Here is an 18,677-nt window from a genome sequence, read left to right on the forward strand (position 1 = left end):
GTGGACGTTTAATGCCACATGCGTGTTTTAGGTCGTTAAAGAAAAAACAGTTAAGCCCACCTTTTTGCCGTCAAACCGCGGCGAATACGCACGAGCTATAAAATCGTTATCCCGAAACTTTTTTATCCCAACGTACGTTGGATGGAGTTGGACTCGTAGTCAATCATTTTATCTCAACTTTCACAGACTGATCGTCAAATGGCGCTTGAAACTTTTAAATCGAAGAGAAGCTTTAGCTAAAGTGCGTTTTTAAATACAAATGACCCCGTCTACTTTGAACAAGTATTTTCCCGAAAAAACCTTCTTTCAAAGTATTCGTAGTATCTCAATAAATTGATTGTGGACAAACAAAAACTGATTTTCATCGCCACGCTTGTTAAAAGACCTCCCCTTTCTTCTCCAACTGTCTCTCTACGCGCAAATCAATTTCCCATGACGCGGATCTTCTCAGAGCCGGCGTCAGACGTGCGACAAAGTACTGGAGCAAAAAATGAAGCACATCCACGAGTTTGATAGAGCGAGTATTTTATGTAGAAAAAAAAACGTCACGGGGAAGGGAGCAGAGAATGACGAGTCTCGTCATTTGCCTCGGCAAACGAAACTTCCGTTGCTGCGAGACGATACGTATCGCGTGAATAACTCGCCTCAAATGCATGTACAAGTACACAGATAGTATTCGGCCAAAAGTATACAGCAAAGAGTTCTACGACGCTTCGTAACGAATGTGAACTTGAGTTCAGGACCGATTTACGAGCCGAAAACTCTGGGAACGTTTCTTTTCCATCTTTTATCGAGCCCGCTATTAATGCTGGAAAATAGATTTTTTTTTTTTTTTTTTTTTTACCATTCACAAATTATAAATTTCGTGAAACGCCAAATTTCCTGCGATTCATTTCGCAACACTACTTTTTTACTTTCACCAACGTACGGATATTTATATTAGAAAATCTTGGAAAAATAAGAATTTCAGGCTTTAATGATCGAAAAAAAAACACTCTGCTCATTTTACACGCCGATTTTAATGAAATAATTAGCGTCCTTACTCCTCGTGATCATGCTTCGTGAAACGATTGAAGCCCCGATGTTGCTCGATTTTTCTAACCGATGTTGTTTTTTTTGCAACTAATGTCAAGCGATTTAGCGTAGCGGATGCACGTGTATTTATAAATTAGTACGAACATGAGGATAAAATGAGGAAGAAAGCAATCTCGATAACATGCGGATAATATTATATATCCACGGAGTACCATTACACCGCAAAGCGGCTTCATGAATATTACGACGTGTTTCTACTCCCCGGTAAGAATTTCACTTTTGGATCGCAAAACCGAATGATCCGTATAGCGATCGAGCGCATTTTTTTCGGACCCCGGTGTTCAGTACTTTTTGTTTCAATGTTTTTCAACCGATGAAAACTTATTTCTTTTTCCCTCTGTTTACTTGGAACGTTACAACGTGCTACGTTGCACGAGTTATTTCTTCTTTTTTTTTTTTCATGAGTTTACAGTCGCGCCGAGTTTCTCGAGCACTCGTTTCTCTACGTACAATCTTCTTTTCGAAACCCTCGTATTATTCGGTGTGTACAGCGAATTTATGATCGATCGACGTAACTTCGATTATTAGATGCATCCTTATTGCCCAATTTCACGCTAATATTGCGCCGATTGAATTTTGAAAATGCAGAAGCTGGGAGAATCAATCATAATCGTGTGATGCCAATCTCGGTGCGAGACGAGAGTCGGCCAGGTTACGCTAGAAAGGTAAATTGCAAGATCGATAAACCATCTCCGTTCTGACGATGAATTGAAAAAGGAATAAGGGAGGAAAAAAGAGGGCAACAGAAGCGGAGGCATCATCAACGGAATTACTTGGAAATAAATGATCTGTTAATTTAACGGAAAATTATAGACGATTGAATTTTAATGGAAAAAATAAAAACTGATAAATCCGGAGATGGAGCAAGGTCGAATTACAAAATACGGGGAAGATTGGGACAAAAAATTGCGGAAATTAGTTTTTTTGTTTTCATTCTGATAATTCGATATATTCTTCGAATAAAGAAAAAAAATGAATGCTTTGGAAATGCTCAAAAAATAATTTGAAAAAGAAGAAATAAAATAAGTAGGCAGTCTGCATTGAAATAAAATTGTAGTAAAAAAAAAAATTTCACCAATTTTCGAAGGGTATCCTATTGTGCCCTATTTTTTTTTTTTTTTTTCGAAAATTGCAAAAAACACCAAGAAAGTACGTTTCTTGGTGTTTGGGGGGGTAAGAAATACGTGAAGCTTCTCACCTTCCGAAAATTGCGATATTTCCTTAGGTACCCCGTCTTGTCTTGCTCTTCTCCAATATTTTTTCGCGTTTCATAAAATTCGAGCTGTCATTAAGCTGACATCGAGCTGTCATAATCAACAAGAATTGAAGAAGAATTGGACAAAAAGTTCAATCGCATTTTCCCTTCTATTAAATAAATTTTCCGATATGCAGATATATAAATAAACCACGTATTGAGCTTATTTTGAAGAGAGAATCCACAACGAGTATTGAAATGAAATGATTGAGGTGAAAATAGGATTCTTAAGTCCAAAAATATATTCGAGGTCGTTTGTCATCCCTCATGCATCGGTGCAACCACTACGAATTATCAATTATATCGAAACACCAACGACCCCTCCGAAAAAATTTCTACACGCCTGAAAAGTTCATTAGAAACAAAAATTCGGGTTTTTGATAATGATAATATAATAAGATAATAAGAATTACTATGTCGCCATTGTATTAGGGCCCATTTTGGAGGTTTTTTATGAAAAACATTGTAATTTTCGTGTCGTTTCCAAATTAACATTTCTCAAACTGCTTATTTTACAGTTGAGCATAGTAAAATTCCAAGAACTCGAATACAAGTATCGCCAATCTGCCAAAGTGTTTGAAAATTTACTATGGTACACAGCAGAATTTCATTCGCGCTTGAATATTCAAACGGAGAGAAAGAAATTGTAAAAATTACTATGACACCGTAGTGTTAAGGTTCTACATCGCCGATTTTGGACGTTTTTACCAAAAACATTGTAATTTTCAAGTAAATTTCGAATAAAAACTTCGAAATTGTGTATTTTGCTCTGACAAAGATTTAAACCGTCCTACTTTTTCCTATACATAGTTTACCGAGGAAACATTGTAAAATTTATGTTGGCATCGACGATGAAACTGTAAAGTAGAATTATTAATGCCGTTTTGCTACGATTAGTACTGCTTTCACAATCGAAATTTACAGTTGAACATAGTCAAATTTGAGGAGCTCAAACCGATGCTTGCATCGATGATCAAAATATGTGTACCGATACATTTGTTTTGGCATCACACATCAATTTTCATCGAGCTCACGCTTCACAAAAAATTGCTGTGCATATCCGTAAGAATTAATAAATATTACGATATAAAACCTTAATCCTATGGCACCATAGTAGTTTTTATAGTGGAATTTTCTCTTCGTATAGAATCGAAGATATTTATTATATACGTGCGTTGTTTCGTTCCCATCGAACGACTCACTACTGACCTCGAAGCTTATTAGCTGGCTATATTATTGGCCAATAATTTCGCATATCGATGCACTTGCACCGTGAGATTGTTTGATGTATCTCACACACGTGTATATATTACCTTGAACGTATACCTACGCAACGGTGCCTCTATCCGATTAGTATGCGAAGCCCTATGTAAAAATATATAGGACTTTGCTGTTTGATACCCGCAAGCTGGTCTGGTATGTGCTCAAGTTTGCATCGCTCATTCTGTATTGATATTAACTGCAATGTGCGAGGATCGTTCCGTTCGAGCTCGGATCGCCTTTTTGGAAGGTAAACAGGTCGGGATAGAAAAAAAAAAATATATCATTCGTTCGCCGAAATAGTTTTGACAGATCCTGATCGATCTACTTGACGTTTTCAACCGAAACCGTCCCAATTGATCGACGACACGACGACGCATCTTTGGTGCATTGCAGTGATGAAAAAAAGGACTCGCGATCGCTTGAAATTTTTTCTATTTTTTATACGTGTTTTGCGGAGTGCAAGCTTGGAATCCTTTCGACTCAGGAACGTTTGCATTGAAAATATATTTTTGACATTGTGTAATCTTACAATTGCGGAAATTGCATTATGAAAGCTGACGACCTTGTGGACTCTGATAGACGCATTGGGTGAGCCAATTTCAAGTGAACTCGAGAGGTCGATGAAGAAATTTACTGTGTTTTTCTAAATCGTACAATTTTCGATTCCGAATTGGGCACAGTATTCGAGGGTCTCTACTTGGAACATGACGTTTCCCGCCAAGATTTGTTTCCCGAGTGATCTCGAAAAAGTAAAAGAACATTCTTTTTCCAGTCAGTTCGTGCATTTTGGAAATATATATTTCGAACCCACTCATATTCGTGTATGGAGAATACAATGAGAAATCGAGCGATCGATATTCTTTTTCGTTCTTTCGGGAAAAAAACAGATTTTTGTGTTTTTGTATTTTTTATAATTGTGACATTTGGAATTTTTTTTCTGTAATTACAGGTAGGGAAATGGCCCCTGTGATGGGTGTACCACCGCCGCCGCCACCGGCACCTCATATGGGTCCAGATGGCCTCATATTACCCAGAAAGCCTTACAATCCGTGCCTCATTTCCAACAACCACAAAGATCTTCGTAGAGAGCTATTGTTTCATCAGAAAACGTAAAAAAATATTCTCAACGAAAAATTATGAAATCACGAGCAAATTAATCTTTTTTTTTTTTTTCCCATTCAACCTTCAACATTAATTCTTTGTATTGGCAGTGGCCGAAGTGTTCTGAATCAGAAAAGTGAACTTCAAAGAGCTCTGGAGAAGCAGCGAGAAACGACACTGAGAAAAGAGGCTGAGAAAAACCGCGAAGAGACGTACAAAGATGATCCGAGGACGGCCTTGCAAAGGGCTCTTGAGCAGAGAGCCAGACACATTCAGCTCACGGTACATACATTTTTTTAATCATATAACATCTTGAGGATGCAAATTATTGCAGTGTAAATGAAACAATTTCAATAATAAGAATTCACGATTTCATTATTTATATTCGTTATTCAGCGTGAAAAGAGACTTAAACCACCTCAATAAATAAAATAGAAAATAATGAAGAAATGAAAAATTTTCACTATTGTGGGGCTAAATTTGTTCGGAAAAAATTACAAAAAAAGTTGGGCCCATTCTCGTAATGTATCGTATGTGTACATATGATTTCGATAAAAATTGGTATGATTTCGATGAAATTGGTTTTTTGGGTTGCTGACTCCATTTCCGAACTTAATTTTCATCTTGCTACCGTTGAAAGGAGTGAAAATCAAGGATTGAGGGTGAAATTGTTAAATTTTTCAATGAAAAGTTTTTCATGTTATATTATGTAAAAAATGTATGTTTAGGAGGTTATCAGACTCTTTTATCGAAATAAAACAAACTCGCTACCTGCAAAGGAATGAGAAATAAGGGTTTGGGGTGAAATTTTGCAGAACTTTCATTAGCAAGCTTTTATGCTACATGAAATGAAAATTCCAAGCTTTTCCGGAAATGTATGTATCCAGTTTCCCAAAAATGATGATATATGAAGCTATTTGCAGAGCTGACATTTTAAATCGTGTTATACTATTTCGTTATTTGGACAAAGCATCCCAAAAAACCAAAAAACCAAAAATTGTTTACCAATTTTTGTCAAAACCGATCTTAAGTGGACAGGGAATTTAATTTTTTTCTCTCATTGACAGCGTCGAGTATCTTAAAAAACGTAGATTTTTAAGGAGTTTCGGTACAGAAGTCTAAATATTAAGAAATTGATGAAATTTGGTGATAATGTTCTTCAACATCAAGTGCGAAAACACAAATTTTTTCAAAATTTTCTTCTGCTTAGTTATCGAGTAATTACGCATTAAAGTAGATTTCTTATGCCCGGAATGTATACCTGGAAACGCTATGCTTATACACGTGAACTTTAGTGATCTCGAAACTCGATAACTGTAGAGAAGAAAAATCTTAAAAAATTTGTATTGTCAAATTTGGCACTAAAGAATATGTTGACCAAATTTTATAAAATTCTGAACTTTTTGAAATCTTTTATGTTTTTAGCATGGTTTAGCATGGCAACATTATATCGCCTGTACCGAAACTCCTTAATGATACATAGCATTAAATCCTCCCATGAAGAAAACAAACCATTTAGACAATTTTAAATTTCAGGGTGAAATTTTAATATTTCACACTGAATCCAAATTTTTCAGGCATTTGTGGGTGACCAATTTATTTTTTTTTTCCGAAAAATGAGTTTAGTATCCTAAAAAACTTGGAATTTTTATGTAATATGGCATGAAAACGAGTCATAGAAAAATCTAAAATTTTCACTTTCAACCCTCATTTTCACTCCTTCCAAGGGTGAACTCCTTCCAAGTGAAAAATAAGTTTGGGAATGGAATGAGCAATCTCGAAAACCCCCAAAAACAAATTTTCGTGTAATTCGGCAACTTATAGACCCGCATCAGTTTTGGCACGAAAACTGAAAAAAAGCTTACCACTTAACCGGTTAATTTATTATTATTGAACGTATACGACAGAATTCATTCGTCAGTTGAAAAAACAATTAGAACTTGATCCATGAATGAACAATTTCCGAGTTGAAATATAAAAAAAAATGAAATCAATTAGAGTTGTGAATGATAAAATTCTGAGTTGTATCATTTTTATTTACGAAGAGTAAATCACGCGTTGATTTATAAAAGAACAGCTGTTCTTTCTACCCAATATGAAGGAAGATCTGTGGACGACAAACTAATCCATTATTTATCATGTATGAACAGGAGCAGCCTCAAGTCGTGGAGCCACCGAATCCTCTTGTTAATGCGAGAGCGAAATTACGGACTCGCACGGATTCCCAGTAAATAAGCACCCACAATGTACGAACATATATTTAGATTTATGTATATTATATATATTGAGGCAAAAAGCCTTGTTCCCAGCAGTTGTTAAAATTCCTCAAAAAACAAGAGAGAGAGAGAGAGAGAGAGAGAGAGAGAAAAAGAAACGAAGATTATAGGTAGCGAAAAACTTTGTCATTTTTCTACGTACGTCTATATCCAAAACTGTTTACTGATTGTGTACATAAGCACACATATATATTTACGAATATAAATATATATATTTGTGTAGATTTATTAGGACGTTCGTGCACGAGTTTATAATCTCAAATTGGGCCTTTATATTGAACCGATGTTTATATGGACCAATCACACGTTTCCCGACAAGTCTCATAGAAATGATATTTACAAATCTTGTTAATATTACTACTGTCATAAACATTACTTTTTTTGTACCGATGCATCAAAGTTGATCGTCCTTTGAGGATGTACTGATCCAATCGAAGCAATGAAATTGATCCTATACAGACGTTGGGGCTCTTTTCAAACGTAATGTCGTTTGGGTCACAACAAAATTGGATATCGATGGACACAAAAAAAATGTATGGACGCCTTCGAAAATTCCCGTGTCCAAGATCTGTTTCGAGAGTGTGAAGTTGAGATATAAATGATCATCATGTTGATGGTGAAATTTCACCGGGACATCAAGTATTTCTCACTGAACACAATGAGATCCGCTTGAAATGTTCATACTAAAATACTCACCTCGTAGTTCTTACTTTGCTTCAGACATCATGTAAAACAAAAACTATGACTATAATATTGATCTTTGACAACCTATTGATAGAAACAATCTTTTGAACATTGATTTCTAAATGATTTCGAAACGATTGAGTAATCAGTACATCCTTGATCACACGACGAAAAAAAAACTACGTAACATTACGATCTGCCAAACTGAATTGATCTACGGTCACGAGCGATCTCGAATCCTATACTCATTGTTTACCAGAGTGGCCTGGATCTTGGGACCATGTACAATACAAATTTTTACCTACGAAAGTATCAGATTGTCAAAAAAACAAATATAAAGAGGTCACTTCGAAGTCCCTCATTCGCTTTACGCTTTGCCTGATCCCAATCACGAACGAACATTCGTATTGTACAATTGACATTACTTATGATTTAGGACATGAATCGCTTCCACGAATGACACTAATTATTTGTACCATATTAGTTTGAGGAGTCAATTTTAACTCGACGTGTTTTACCGATCGTTGTCTTCACATTGTGAATTAGGTTTACGAATTGCAATTGTTGCATTCCTTAAGTATATTATTATAAAAGGAAATGAGGGGAAATATTTGAACGATGATACCGACGAAATAAATAATCGTAGAAAAGTTTCGAATAATTATCAATTCTCTAATCACAATATTTGTTGTTTTTTTTTTTCCATTGTACTTCTACAAGGGGGAACAATGGGGATCATCTCAGTGTAAGAAAATAAAAATTCCGAATATATTTTATTTAACATTAATATTAGTCCTCCAAGTCTTCCTCAATGATCAATAAAGAAAAACAACGAAGAGAAAAAAATGTTAAAACATTAAAAATGAAACGTTGCACAGGTAAGTCTATTATAAATGGCGAAGAGAAACTAAAGATGATAAAAAATTCTTCGAGAAATTTCAGATACTGGTGAAAAAATTGTTCGTTCGGAAAAAATGTATGAATATTTTTCGAAATCAAAAACAGAAAATAACACTCAAAGGAATTTCACGCGATCGAGAAAGTTAGCGGGAATGACATTTTTTTCTTTTAATTACTTTGATGAAACAGTGATTTATCGCTTTCTCTGTTGGTTGATCGTATAATCAGGAACACTTGATTTTACGAGCCGTAATTTCCTGCATCGTCTTTTCGAATTCGACTTTTCGATTGAACACTAATTACAATCGAGAGAAATTGATCAAGCTTTAGCTTCAAAGTCGGGGTTGAAGCACGACGTGCAGCCTTTCTATTCCCGGCCGATTGAATTTGCAGACGATTCAATAATGACGTCAAAAATTACATCGTTCGATGGCAACGAAATTATTAGTTTTTTTAAAACCATTTTTCAGGCTTTTTTTCCAAATTTCAACTTCAGAAAATTGCTCAACCTATTTGTTTGGATTTTTCTTCATGAATTTAAGAATAATAGGCTTCTCGCAACAACGAAATTGAACGATAATAAAAAAAGAAAAACCGAATGGCCTTGAACCGATGCAAAAGTTTCAATATCATTTTCAATAATCATCACCACGCGAAATGACTTCTTTGCAGGTGGGACGTAACACCAGGGTATGCTCGAATTGGGCGGTGTAACATCCTTTGACGTCAACCAATGGTGGATATGCCTCGACTGCTTGTTTGTCGCAAAGATCCTTCAATGCCATTTGATATTTCGTGCAACCGATGCGATCTAACCAACGTTTGCAGAAAGCCAATGTACCTGCAAAACAAATCCAAACTCGATTTATGATTTGTCCGATAGTTTTCAATCCAAAGGTGGGGTAATGTCTCGACATCGAGTGTTGGAAAATATTACATAAAAGCTCATTATGGAGAGGTTTTAGTTTCTCTTTGTTGAATCATGCCACGTTTATCCTCTATCCACAAATTTTATTTGATTTTGGAAGATTCCATGGAGTGTTGAAATTGAAAAAATCTTGAAGATAAGCAAAGTTATGGAATCGAAAGGTTCTTGAAAAGATGTTTTGTTGTATTTTATAGATAAAAATTTGAGTAATCTCTAAATATTGAATATGCTATTATCTCCAAAAATAACGATCTTATCAACGGAGATAAGAATAGTCTGATTAATTAGTCGATTGAGTCATCGAACTTGATAATTTAATCTCTGTATTGAAAAAGAGTTTGATGGCATTGAGTATTATAACAGGGCAGCTATAGGTTTTTTTATTCAATGCCGCAAATGTATGAAATTATTAAAAATTGATGATTTACGGTTATTCAATCTTAGTGAAAAAAAGATTGTTTTCAAGAATTTTTGTTGCATTCTAATTTGCAACGAATCGATATTGACATCATTTGAATTTTCAACAACCTTAGCACACTTACTGAAATTCTTGTTGATCGTGTTCAACAGTGATTTGCTGCTCTGCAGTCTGAGTGGAACGTAACCAGCGTCAAAACTCTTCATATAATGAGAACAATCGGAATCATCATGAACAATGCCTTTTCCGGTAGAGCCAAAAGTTTCAATAGCATAAAATTCATTTTCTTCCATTCGGGTTGCTTCGCCACCTCGAACTATTGGCACAGTTTTTCCAGCATGAATTCGATAAGGTGATATAGAGTGACCATTGAGATTTCTTATGGATTTAACTTGATAGGTTTTTCCATCGATTTCAACCTCATACGATTCCATGACTTCTTGGATGGCTGCGCCAACATCACAGAGTTGAACGTCGATTCCAGCTGCTTTGATTCCTGTATTTGTCGCGTCTCGCACCGCCTCAATCAACTTGTCGTATTTTGGATTAAACGTTAAAGTAAACGCGCAATCTATTATACGCCCATTTATGTGTGTGCCGAAATCGATTTTCGTAACATCGTCGTATAAGAGTACCGTCGGATCACCAGCGTTCGGCGTATAGTGAGCGGCACAATGATTGCGCGAACAACCAGTTGGAAACGCCAATCCTGCTTTTAAACCTTCCTCACCGATTAATTTTCTTGCTGTGTTTTCGAGCTCTTCGCAAATTTCGATCATCGTCATTCCTGGCTTCACCTAGAATAATTCGTTCTACTTTCAGTTGATTCGTCCCCACTTTCCAAAGGGAAAATCTTTTATACTGTCCACTTTTTTGAGATATTTCATTCGCAAAGATTACAACAAACCCCAGTGCTGATTAAAAAATGAAGATTGTTTAACACAAAGTTTTATAGAATAAGAAATTTAGTGTAAAATTGAATTAATTTTCATTTGGAATATGAACAAATATGAACTGACCCAGTTCATGATGTGTTTTCTCGTTTGACGATGAGCTTCGGCCGCTTGTCTTGCCTCCATGTAAATATCATTTTGAGATCTGTCGAGAGCTCGAGCTTCCTCACTTGAAAATCTATCTTTGGCTGTTCTGTCGTCCACTCCAGCAGCCGAAGGATGCTCCATTATTTGTCCCTCAGGGAAATTGCCATCCGGAAACAGTTCAGAGATTGGAATAGTAGGAGGATCGGTTTGTTGTTTTGCACCTTTGCCACGTGGCTTGCGTTTTTTCTTTTTTTTCTTTGCTTCTTCATTTTCACCGCCATTCTCATTAGCTGTTGCAACAGGTGTACCTTCTAGAGCTCCATTCTCTTCTATTTTCCCATTTTCTTCTTCTTCAGGTGTTGCATCATTGGCTGCTGCTAATATAATATATTTATTGATTTTTTCTACCCAATTTTGTTAAGATTTTTACTCATTTATTGTGCAATGTCTGAAAGAGCAGTTTTTTAAAAAATATATCTTATTCCGTGTTTCTAAAACTAAAAAATTTGGAAATCAGAAAGATTGTTTTCATTGAAATATAGTAAGAAAAAAGTTGGACTTCATAAATAATCTCTATTAAAAATAGAAATAGTAGTCCAAACATTATTTTTGGAATAATTCTTCAATTATTGATTTAAATACTGTTCTTATCAATTCGCTTGTAAAAATATATTAATATTGATTAATTGAACCATTCTTATATAATCAAAACAGACATGGGTACCATGAACGTGCTATTGGAGTCATGAATTACTCAGAAGTTGAGAACATTGGACATTACTTTTGTCAAATATTATACGGTGAATTCCTATAAAAACAGAAAAAATGTGAACGAAACTTGTAGCGCATTATTTTGGAGAATTCGTTTATACGAAATATTCAGTTTACAAGGAATATCAAGCTGACAACGATAGAACACTTTGAGGGTTGTTGAGGAATGTTGATCCGGAAAAAGCCGGAATAAACGGAAAAAAACACGAGGGAGCCTGATTGGGAATATCGCAGGCGGTGAAAAACACGCGTTAATTCGTAATCTTACCGGTCTTCTTTTTCTTTTTCTTTTTTTTCTTCTTTTTTGTGGCCTCTGCAGGTCCCGATTCATCCTCGTCGTCGAGAACTTCTTCTTTCTCGTCGTCTACCAGTTTCTCGGCGGACTTGCCGACCTCATCCAGTACCGCGGCCATTTTTTCAAGAGAAGAGGAACAAACAATCTGTCTGCCAAGAACGCACCCGTATCGCTCTTTTCTCACAGTCCACTGTGTGTTATATGTATATGGTGTGTACTAACTGTGTACACGCGACGAAAGTTTATAAAACGTGTGGTAGTAGTCACATAGTGATTTTGTATGATTGACCGATGGTTAAAACGGGTACTGTTTTATCGTGTCCGGTTTATGCATGTTCATAGTATAAAATGATTAATTCATAATTTGTAAATTTTTTTTCCACGTTTAATTCACGAGTTAAAAAATAAAACTAAACACTTTTCATGCACGATATGATTTCCAATTCATAAATAGCTATTTTGACTGGAAAAAAAACGTATGCATTTTTTTCACAATTTAAAAAGTTAAATGTGCGAATCCCGTAGATTTCCAAATTTTTGTGTTAAAAAATACTGGAAGAGAAAGGTCCGAAGGGTACAGGGAAACAAATATAGAAAATGTGAAAGGGAAGAGCAAGGGGGAAGTGGAAAGAAAAATCAAAGTTGATTTTGTGAGATGGGAAACGGGTTAGCGATGGTCTGGAAAAGAGAAGGAGTGAACGAAAAAATTACTAGATCTCTAAAAAGATAGATAAGTAAAGAATTGTGCGAGTATGTGAGAGGATACGAATGAATGATAAGCAAACACGTAAATGAAAAGAGTAAAAAATAAAGAAAAATAAAAAATAAGAGTAAAGTATAAGTACATCTATCGTGTAAGAGGGGGCATTTGTAAAAAGGGGGGAACTGTAAAAACCCAAAAGGGTATACTTGGAAATATAATACTATTACTACTAGTTATAGAACGTAATGATAGTAGTACATATAAATTCGGAGAGGTTAAGAGATAAAAAATGAATGAAAGACGAAATTACATATTTCTAATATTTAATAATCAGTAGCCCCACTTAATTGTACATACGATAATACCGACGTATATAATAACGGTGTAACGAAAAAACGGTATTGATGAAAATTGGTGTGGCTTAATGGTCCGGATTGAAAAATGTTGGGTATGAATTGAAGTAAATATTCTCATATTTAATCTATAAAAGTGTCGTTGCATTTCTATCTGAATTTGTGTGAATTAGTTCCAATCAAGAGGATAATATTTTATCCTACGGAAGACAAAACGAGTTCAGCGACATCAGGATCTTGGGAACGAACTGATAGTTGCATCGTAACTTGTCCATTCCAGAGGGTAAGCCTGGCACGAGCAAAAAGCTCTTTACCACCTCGGAATATACCATGGAGAAGCAACACGTGTCCGTTTGCACCAGATTGTACTCTATCACTTCTTTCGGCTGCTTCGAGGCCCAAAAATCCTACAAGACTTTGAACCGCTCCTTCAAGGGTCGTGACTGTATTTCCCAATGCGAAGGTCTCCTCTACGGCGGTAAAACCGCGAGATTTTGTTGCTTCCCAAGCGGCATTAAAATCCATTCCTCTTGCACCTGTACCACGCATTTGATCCGCTAACGTCACTTCCAAGTCTTCGAGCTACAAATGAGTTCAATGATTTATTATTAGCCACCGTTCAATCATTTATTTTTCCGTAATAATTGTAATAATTGGATTCGTACCATATACTCATCATGGTATCCTTGTTCGGTTTCTGGCAATCCCGTAGCGGAATCGCAATCACGAGCCATGAAACGTAGAGTTGTTGGAATGGTCGCTACACTTGCGTGTATGTCTTCGGGATAGACCAATACTGTGTATGTTGTTCCAGGCTCGTTGTAAGCGAGACGTGGACATGGAACTTCGCAAACTACCGTATACCTGTTGAGACAAAAATAATGTTATTCGACACATTTAGTTTGATTGAAAAATTTTTAGTGGAAAAAAGAAGTATCGAACGATAGATGGAACACATTGAAAAATAATGAGGAGAAAATAATGAGGTATTTGTCAATTTCTCTCTCACCCTTCGGGCGCTTCAACAGCGACTCTGACGTCCTCGAGAAGTTGATCGGACAATGTGTTGAGACAGTCGAACTGGAGAACGAGATACTCGGCGAATGTGTGTTTTACACACTTGACATTATATTCAGTTTCGGACTCTGTGAGCTCGAATACCGGGGATGATTTGAATAGGGCAAATTCGTTGATAACCGATGCCAATTGAGGGATTTGGGACAGTTTTTCAGCATAACTTTCTTCTCGCGTTAGCCTGGGCTGTTGTGATTTTGCTGACAAATTTATTTCGGCTTGGATCGGCTCTTCGACAGCTTGCGCCGGTGGTACCTGAAATTTTATTGTCTGATATTCTCGAGATAAAAATTCGATCGTGGTATTGAATATTTTTGAAAGAGAAACTTCAAAACGATTGAAAAATCCCAGTGAATTCCATCCAGACGATTCACAAACGTCGATAAAATTCGTCATTTGTATTGGTGACTATCGTGAATTGTTACGTACCTGAGATATATCGAAGGGTTCGTCCATGTTAGTTCTCATGTAGCTTCGAAGAGTTCGTTCAAGGGTTGGAATAGATAGTAAAGGCGGATGGACGAGTGGTAAAATAGTAGGATCATTACTTTGCATTTGGAGTATAGTGCAATAGTAAGCGGCGCGATCACGCACTTCATCGTCCGAGTCGAGTTGACAACGTGCGAGAAGAACCAAAACATTTGGTAGTAAATCGGGGCAAGCAGCGGCGAAGCGAGCAAGGGCCGTGACAGCCGCGGCTCGAACGTTGGCGCTTTCAAGAATTACACGATTGTAGATGAACCGAATATAACGAGAGGGTTGTTTAGAGGTGGGGCCTTCTTGGCCGAGAAGATGAAGGATACGAACGGCGAGGGAAGTGTGCTCGCAGTCTTCGATGAATTCGCAGAGGTGTGCTAATCCAGCTTCTTTAGCTTCGGCATTGCCTTCCATAACAGCGATAATTGTATCAGCAATAGCCGCTTTGTACTCGAGGCCGCCTTCATCCCGCAGCATAGCGGACAAAAAATTCATCAGAACAGAGTGTTTCCTCGGGAATTTTTGGCAGAGCGTTCTGATCGCTTGAACAACGACGACTTTGAATTCGTCCGAGATCTCCGAGACAAAAGTAGCGATTTGTTTCATCAGACGATCGACCGAGACTTCGGCGCCGGTTTTTAGTAAAGTCGTTATTGCTAGAGTCGCAATTGATCTGTTTGGATCGGTTATGAGATTCTCAAGATCAAGATTGCAAGCCGTCAACGCCGCTGGATGGGTCATCGCCACTTGATTCAATGTACGAACAACGGCAAAACGAACCGCTGGCTTTGGTGAACCACAATACAGTTGTAATATACTTATGGCTGGTGCTATTTCACGGCTTCCGCTACGTTTTAAATTCACGAGCGCATGTGCTGCCTCGTAAACGACTATTTCCGATTTATGGCGTAGACATGATTCGATAAATTCCAAAAGTTCCCCACCCTCGTTCGGTGACGAATCATCGAGAAGCTTGCAAGCCATTCGAATCAACATACAAGCTGCATACGGACTTTTTGGACTTGTTCTCATCAACTTGGCCACGAGTTTTATCACCGCATGCTTATCAGATTTACGCGCTTCATAAAGCACTCCCAATGCGTGATATTGAACCATCACGTTCTCAGAGTTCAAAGCTTCCTGTGCTTCGTTCGCCCACCTCCTTGCCACGTCGCCGGAAACGCTCGTCAGATGTAATGACGACACTAATGCTGCGCTCGATACCGCTGGCGAACGATCCACGATCGCTTGCTTCATGTATCTCTCGATCGCTGCTAACATTCCACTGTCCGTGATTGTACAAAGAGCTCGTATCGCAGACGCCCTGTAGAGATCCTCTTTGCCTGGTTGTTGTCAAAAAAATTAATCATACATTTATATTTTTGTGTTCAAAAGTGAGACAATATTTTCGTAGTACTTTGTACTGCTCGAGTTGTTATTTTTGGAATTTTTTCACGCGTTAGCTCCAATCTCTGAGATTACGGTAGAATTCCGAAAAAAATGAAAATAATTCAAGATAAACGGGTAGACCATTTATGACAAAAATATAAGAATTAGGGTGGTCCAAAAAAAAAGTTTTTTCCTATCATCTCAAAAGTTTCTAAGAGATATTAAATTCTCTTGCAAAGGCAGCTCCATATTTTGATTCTACGAGACGCTCAATGAATTTTTGTTTTTCCATTTAAATAACACGTAAAAAAATTTTTTTCACAATTTCAGTGGACAAGCGCTGATGCAATTTTCTCATAAACCTAATGGGTAAACCGTGTTCAGACTTTGAATTCGAGCAACTAAGTTAAATCTAAATATATATAATTCAAGAACGCATTTTCTATCTCACTGGACCTTATTGAATAATTTATATATCCTGCGAATAATTACCCAGTGGGTAAAAAGAGAAGTGGTGTAACTCGAGAATTATGGAATTTAGGATAAAATTTCGGAGGAGTGGAAAAAGAATAAAGTTTCAATTTACGATTTTAAATGCACTAACATTGGTGGAAATTTTTTTTTTTAATCAGTAAGATTAGAAGGTTAAAGCTCTTAAACCTAGAAAACTAAAGATTTTAAATGTCACTATAAATACTTTATTCTAACAAGTTCAATCAACTAATTGGCCCAAGAAATCCTAAATAGAAGTGGTAAATCAACGATTTTTGTTGTATCAAAACAACTTAGTCAGCTTAAACAACAACATTTAAGAATTATGAATATTTTCACTACACAGCTGTGATCTCAAAATTTTGCTTTCAAATTGAAATAAAAAAAAACAATCATAATACACCAGGCATTGTATAAATCATTACATTTGCAGGCCAGTTTGGTCTTGGAGACGCAGTATTTTTTCTTCAACATTTAGGATGGCGGACATAAAGATAAATTACAATAAATCTTCTCGCAACATATTAAAATTCCACTCTTCGAATGATTCCATTTCTGTTAAAGATTGAAGCTTACCAGTCATGTCTTTGGTCAAACTGGAAGTAACAATGATGACATCTTCGGCAACGGAGCTAAGTTCCTTGATGCCTAGATAAACAAGTCGTCTGAGAACAACATCTCTCGATTGGAAAAGTTTTGTCATAGCAAAAAAAGCTTCTGTAGCTTCTGTAGTGCCGAGCTGTTCTCCCTGATTTAGCAGATACAAAATCTTTGTCAAAATATGAGCACATTTTCGGGGATTGACAGGGGTGTCGTTGAATGTTCGAGCTTCTTGGAGTACAGTTGTTTTTTCCAAATATTGGAATGGATTTCCTCCCCCTAGAAAAATAATTACTATGAATATTTGTGAAGCTCGAAAACTTATTCATCATATCATAACAATTTGCTAAATTCAATAAATATGTGAGGCAAGTAGGTTTTGAGTGTCAAATTCGTGAATCACAAGTGAATGACGTCTGTATGTGCGTGCGTGTACGTGTCCGATAAGTTTCATCGATATTGTTGTTAAAATGAAAAAAATTACATCTAATTCAATAATTACCATCTTCCTCTTCTTTTTTGTCACGTTTGAAGGCATTCATTTTTTTCGCTTTCTCCTGCTGTTTTCAATATATTTGGAAAAAAAACACAGACACGTCACCTTACAGCCGAACGGCGACAGCCATCACTGTCCTATTCGATACCACAGTTGTCCGATTAGATGGCGCAACAGATGGGAAAAATGTTTGCCGGCCGTGTGACGGCGCGGTGTGTTCCATGTTTTTTCATCATCACTGCACTTGTCACTATCCATATAACTCCGTGAACTTGGCCGATTAATTTTGAATTTCTGACTTTTATTAATTAAGTTATCGGTCGGATAAATCCAACCAATCCAACTTCGTTTTCTTCGATGAAGCCTACCCATATGGTGCAAACTTTGTTACGCAATGTACTTGTATTATACTATACACTACACCCACTACACCAAATTTACTATTATAGTATTGCAGTAAAACGAGGGTATGAGAGTGGCAGAATATGAATTTTTAAAATAAATCGACATAAACGCTGCTAGTATATAATAAACATATGAAGTATACCGACAATTTTAAATGGAAATCGTAGTCATTTTATTCTCTTCCAATTTAATTTTAGATTGAATTCGATCGAATTCAATTCTTATATTCAAATTCATTTCAATTCAAATATTTATTTATTTTTTTAAACATTTGTAAAACAAATTCTTACACTTTTATCAATTATTTTTATCCATTATTTCGCCCTAATGAAGTTTGAATGAAAAAACGTACAGTAATACTTTTCAGAGTCTCAAACGTTATGATAGAGGAGCAGTCTTATATAATGAAAATAAAGTTGAATCATGATAATTCAATATCCTTTTGTAGAAGATTCGCTTAAATAAACCACAAAAAACAGCACATTTATGCTGTAAATTAAGACGAGATAAAACTTCGTCCGAACAATAGCTCTGGGTAGCTTAAACCTATAACAGAACATCTACAGAAATCGTTAATTACATAAAAAACTTTCGAATTGTTTATAATCAAATATACGTTAAAATCAATTAAAAAAACATTTGATTAAGGTTGTGGTTATTAT

The 18,677-nt window shown here is 36.3% G+C and overlaps 3 protein-coding genes across 5 annotated transcripts in view; 1 reads left to right on the forward strand and 2 right to left on the reverse strand.

Annotated features, from left to right (window-relative positions):
- The window catches only part of LOC122406302 (uncharacterized), a 36,409-nt gene extending 28,053 nt beyond the window's left edge, over nt 1-8,356 (forward strand). For both annotated transcript variants that reach the window (XM_043411698.1, XM_043411704.1), the window contains exons 3-5: nt 4,563-4,722; nt 4,825-4,996; nt 6,865-8,356. In XM_043411698.1, the coding sequence (XP_043267633.1) occupies nt 4,563-4,722; nt 4,825-4,996; nt 6,865-6,945 (413 nt within the window). In that variant the 3' untranslated portion in view covers nt 6,946-8,356. The remainder of the gene's footprint in view (nt 1-4,562; nt 4,723-4,824; nt 4,997-6,864) is intronic.
- On the reverse strand, nt 8,326-12,215 carry und (methionyl aminopeptidase und). 2 transcript variants are annotated; one of them, XM_043411692.1, is made up of 4 exons: nt 12,000-12,215; nt 10,940-11,334; nt 10,045-10,717; nt 8,326-9,415 (listed from the first exon to the last, which is right to left on the reverse strand). In XM_043411692.1, exons 1-4 carry the CDS (start codon nt 12,142-12,144, stop codon nt 9,210-9,212), a joined length of 1,419 nt encoding a protein of 472 aa, XP_043267627.1. In that variant the 5' UTR covers nt 12,145-12,215; the 3' UTR covers nt 8,326-9,209. The 2 variants fall into 2 exon arrangements, with proteins under 2 accessions (XP_043267627.1, XP_043267621.1); XM_043411686.1 differs by having other exon boundaries at nt 10,940-11,337; nt 12,000-12,214.
- Nucleotides 12,216-13,035: 820 nt separating this feature from the next.
- gammaCOP (coat protein (coatomer) gamma) lies at nt 13,036-17,771 on the reverse strand. Its single transcript, XM_043422926.1, has 6 exons — nt 17,617-17,771; nt 17,091-17,393; nt 14,586-15,976; nt 14,092-14,411; nt 13,748-13,946; nt 13,036-13,664 (listed from the first exon to the last, which is right to left on the reverse strand). Exons 1-6 carry the CDS (start codon nt 17,654-17,656, stop codon nt 13,278-13,280), a joined length of 2,640 nt encoding a protein of 879 aa, XP_043278861.1. The 5' UTR covers nt 17,657-17,771; the 3' UTR covers nt 13,036-13,277.
- Nucleotides 17,772-18,677: the final 906 nt, after the last annotated feature.

The sequence above is a fragment of the Venturia canescens genome, chromosome 1, assembly GCF_019457755.1.
Source record: "Venturia canescens isolate UGA chromosome 1, ASM1945775v1, whole genome shotgun sequence".
Classification (NCBI taxonomy): domain Eukaryota; kingdom Metazoa; phylum Arthropoda; class Insecta; order Hymenoptera; family Ichneumonidae; genus Venturia; species Venturia canescens.

Bases quoted from the DNA above. Each gene is read 5' to 3' on its own strand.
- und (XM_043411686.1), bottom strand. From the start codon at position 12,144: ATGGCCGCGGTACTGGATGAGGTCGGCAAGTCCGCCGAGAAACTGGTA. The intron at 11,338-11,999 runs GTAAGATTACGA...ATATTATATTAG, and splicing joins GAAAAAGAAAAAGAAGACCG to CAGCAGCCAATGATGCAACA. The intron at 10,718-10,939 runs GTCAGTTCATAT...GAATTATTCTAG, and splicing joins GAAAACACATCATGAACTGG to GTGAAGCCAGGAATGACGAT.
- gammaCOP (XM_043422926.1), bottom strand. From the start codon at position 17,656: ATGAATGCCTTCAAACGTGACAAAAAAGAAGAGGAAGATG. The intron at 15,977-17,090 runs GTAAGCTTCAAT...GACAACAACCAG, and splicing joins TTTGACCAAAGACATGACTG to GCAAAGAGGATCTCTACAGG. The intron at 14,412-14,585 runs GTACGTAACAAT...ATAAAATTTCAG, and splicing joins AACCCTTCGATATATCTCAG to GTACCACCGGCGCAAGCTGT.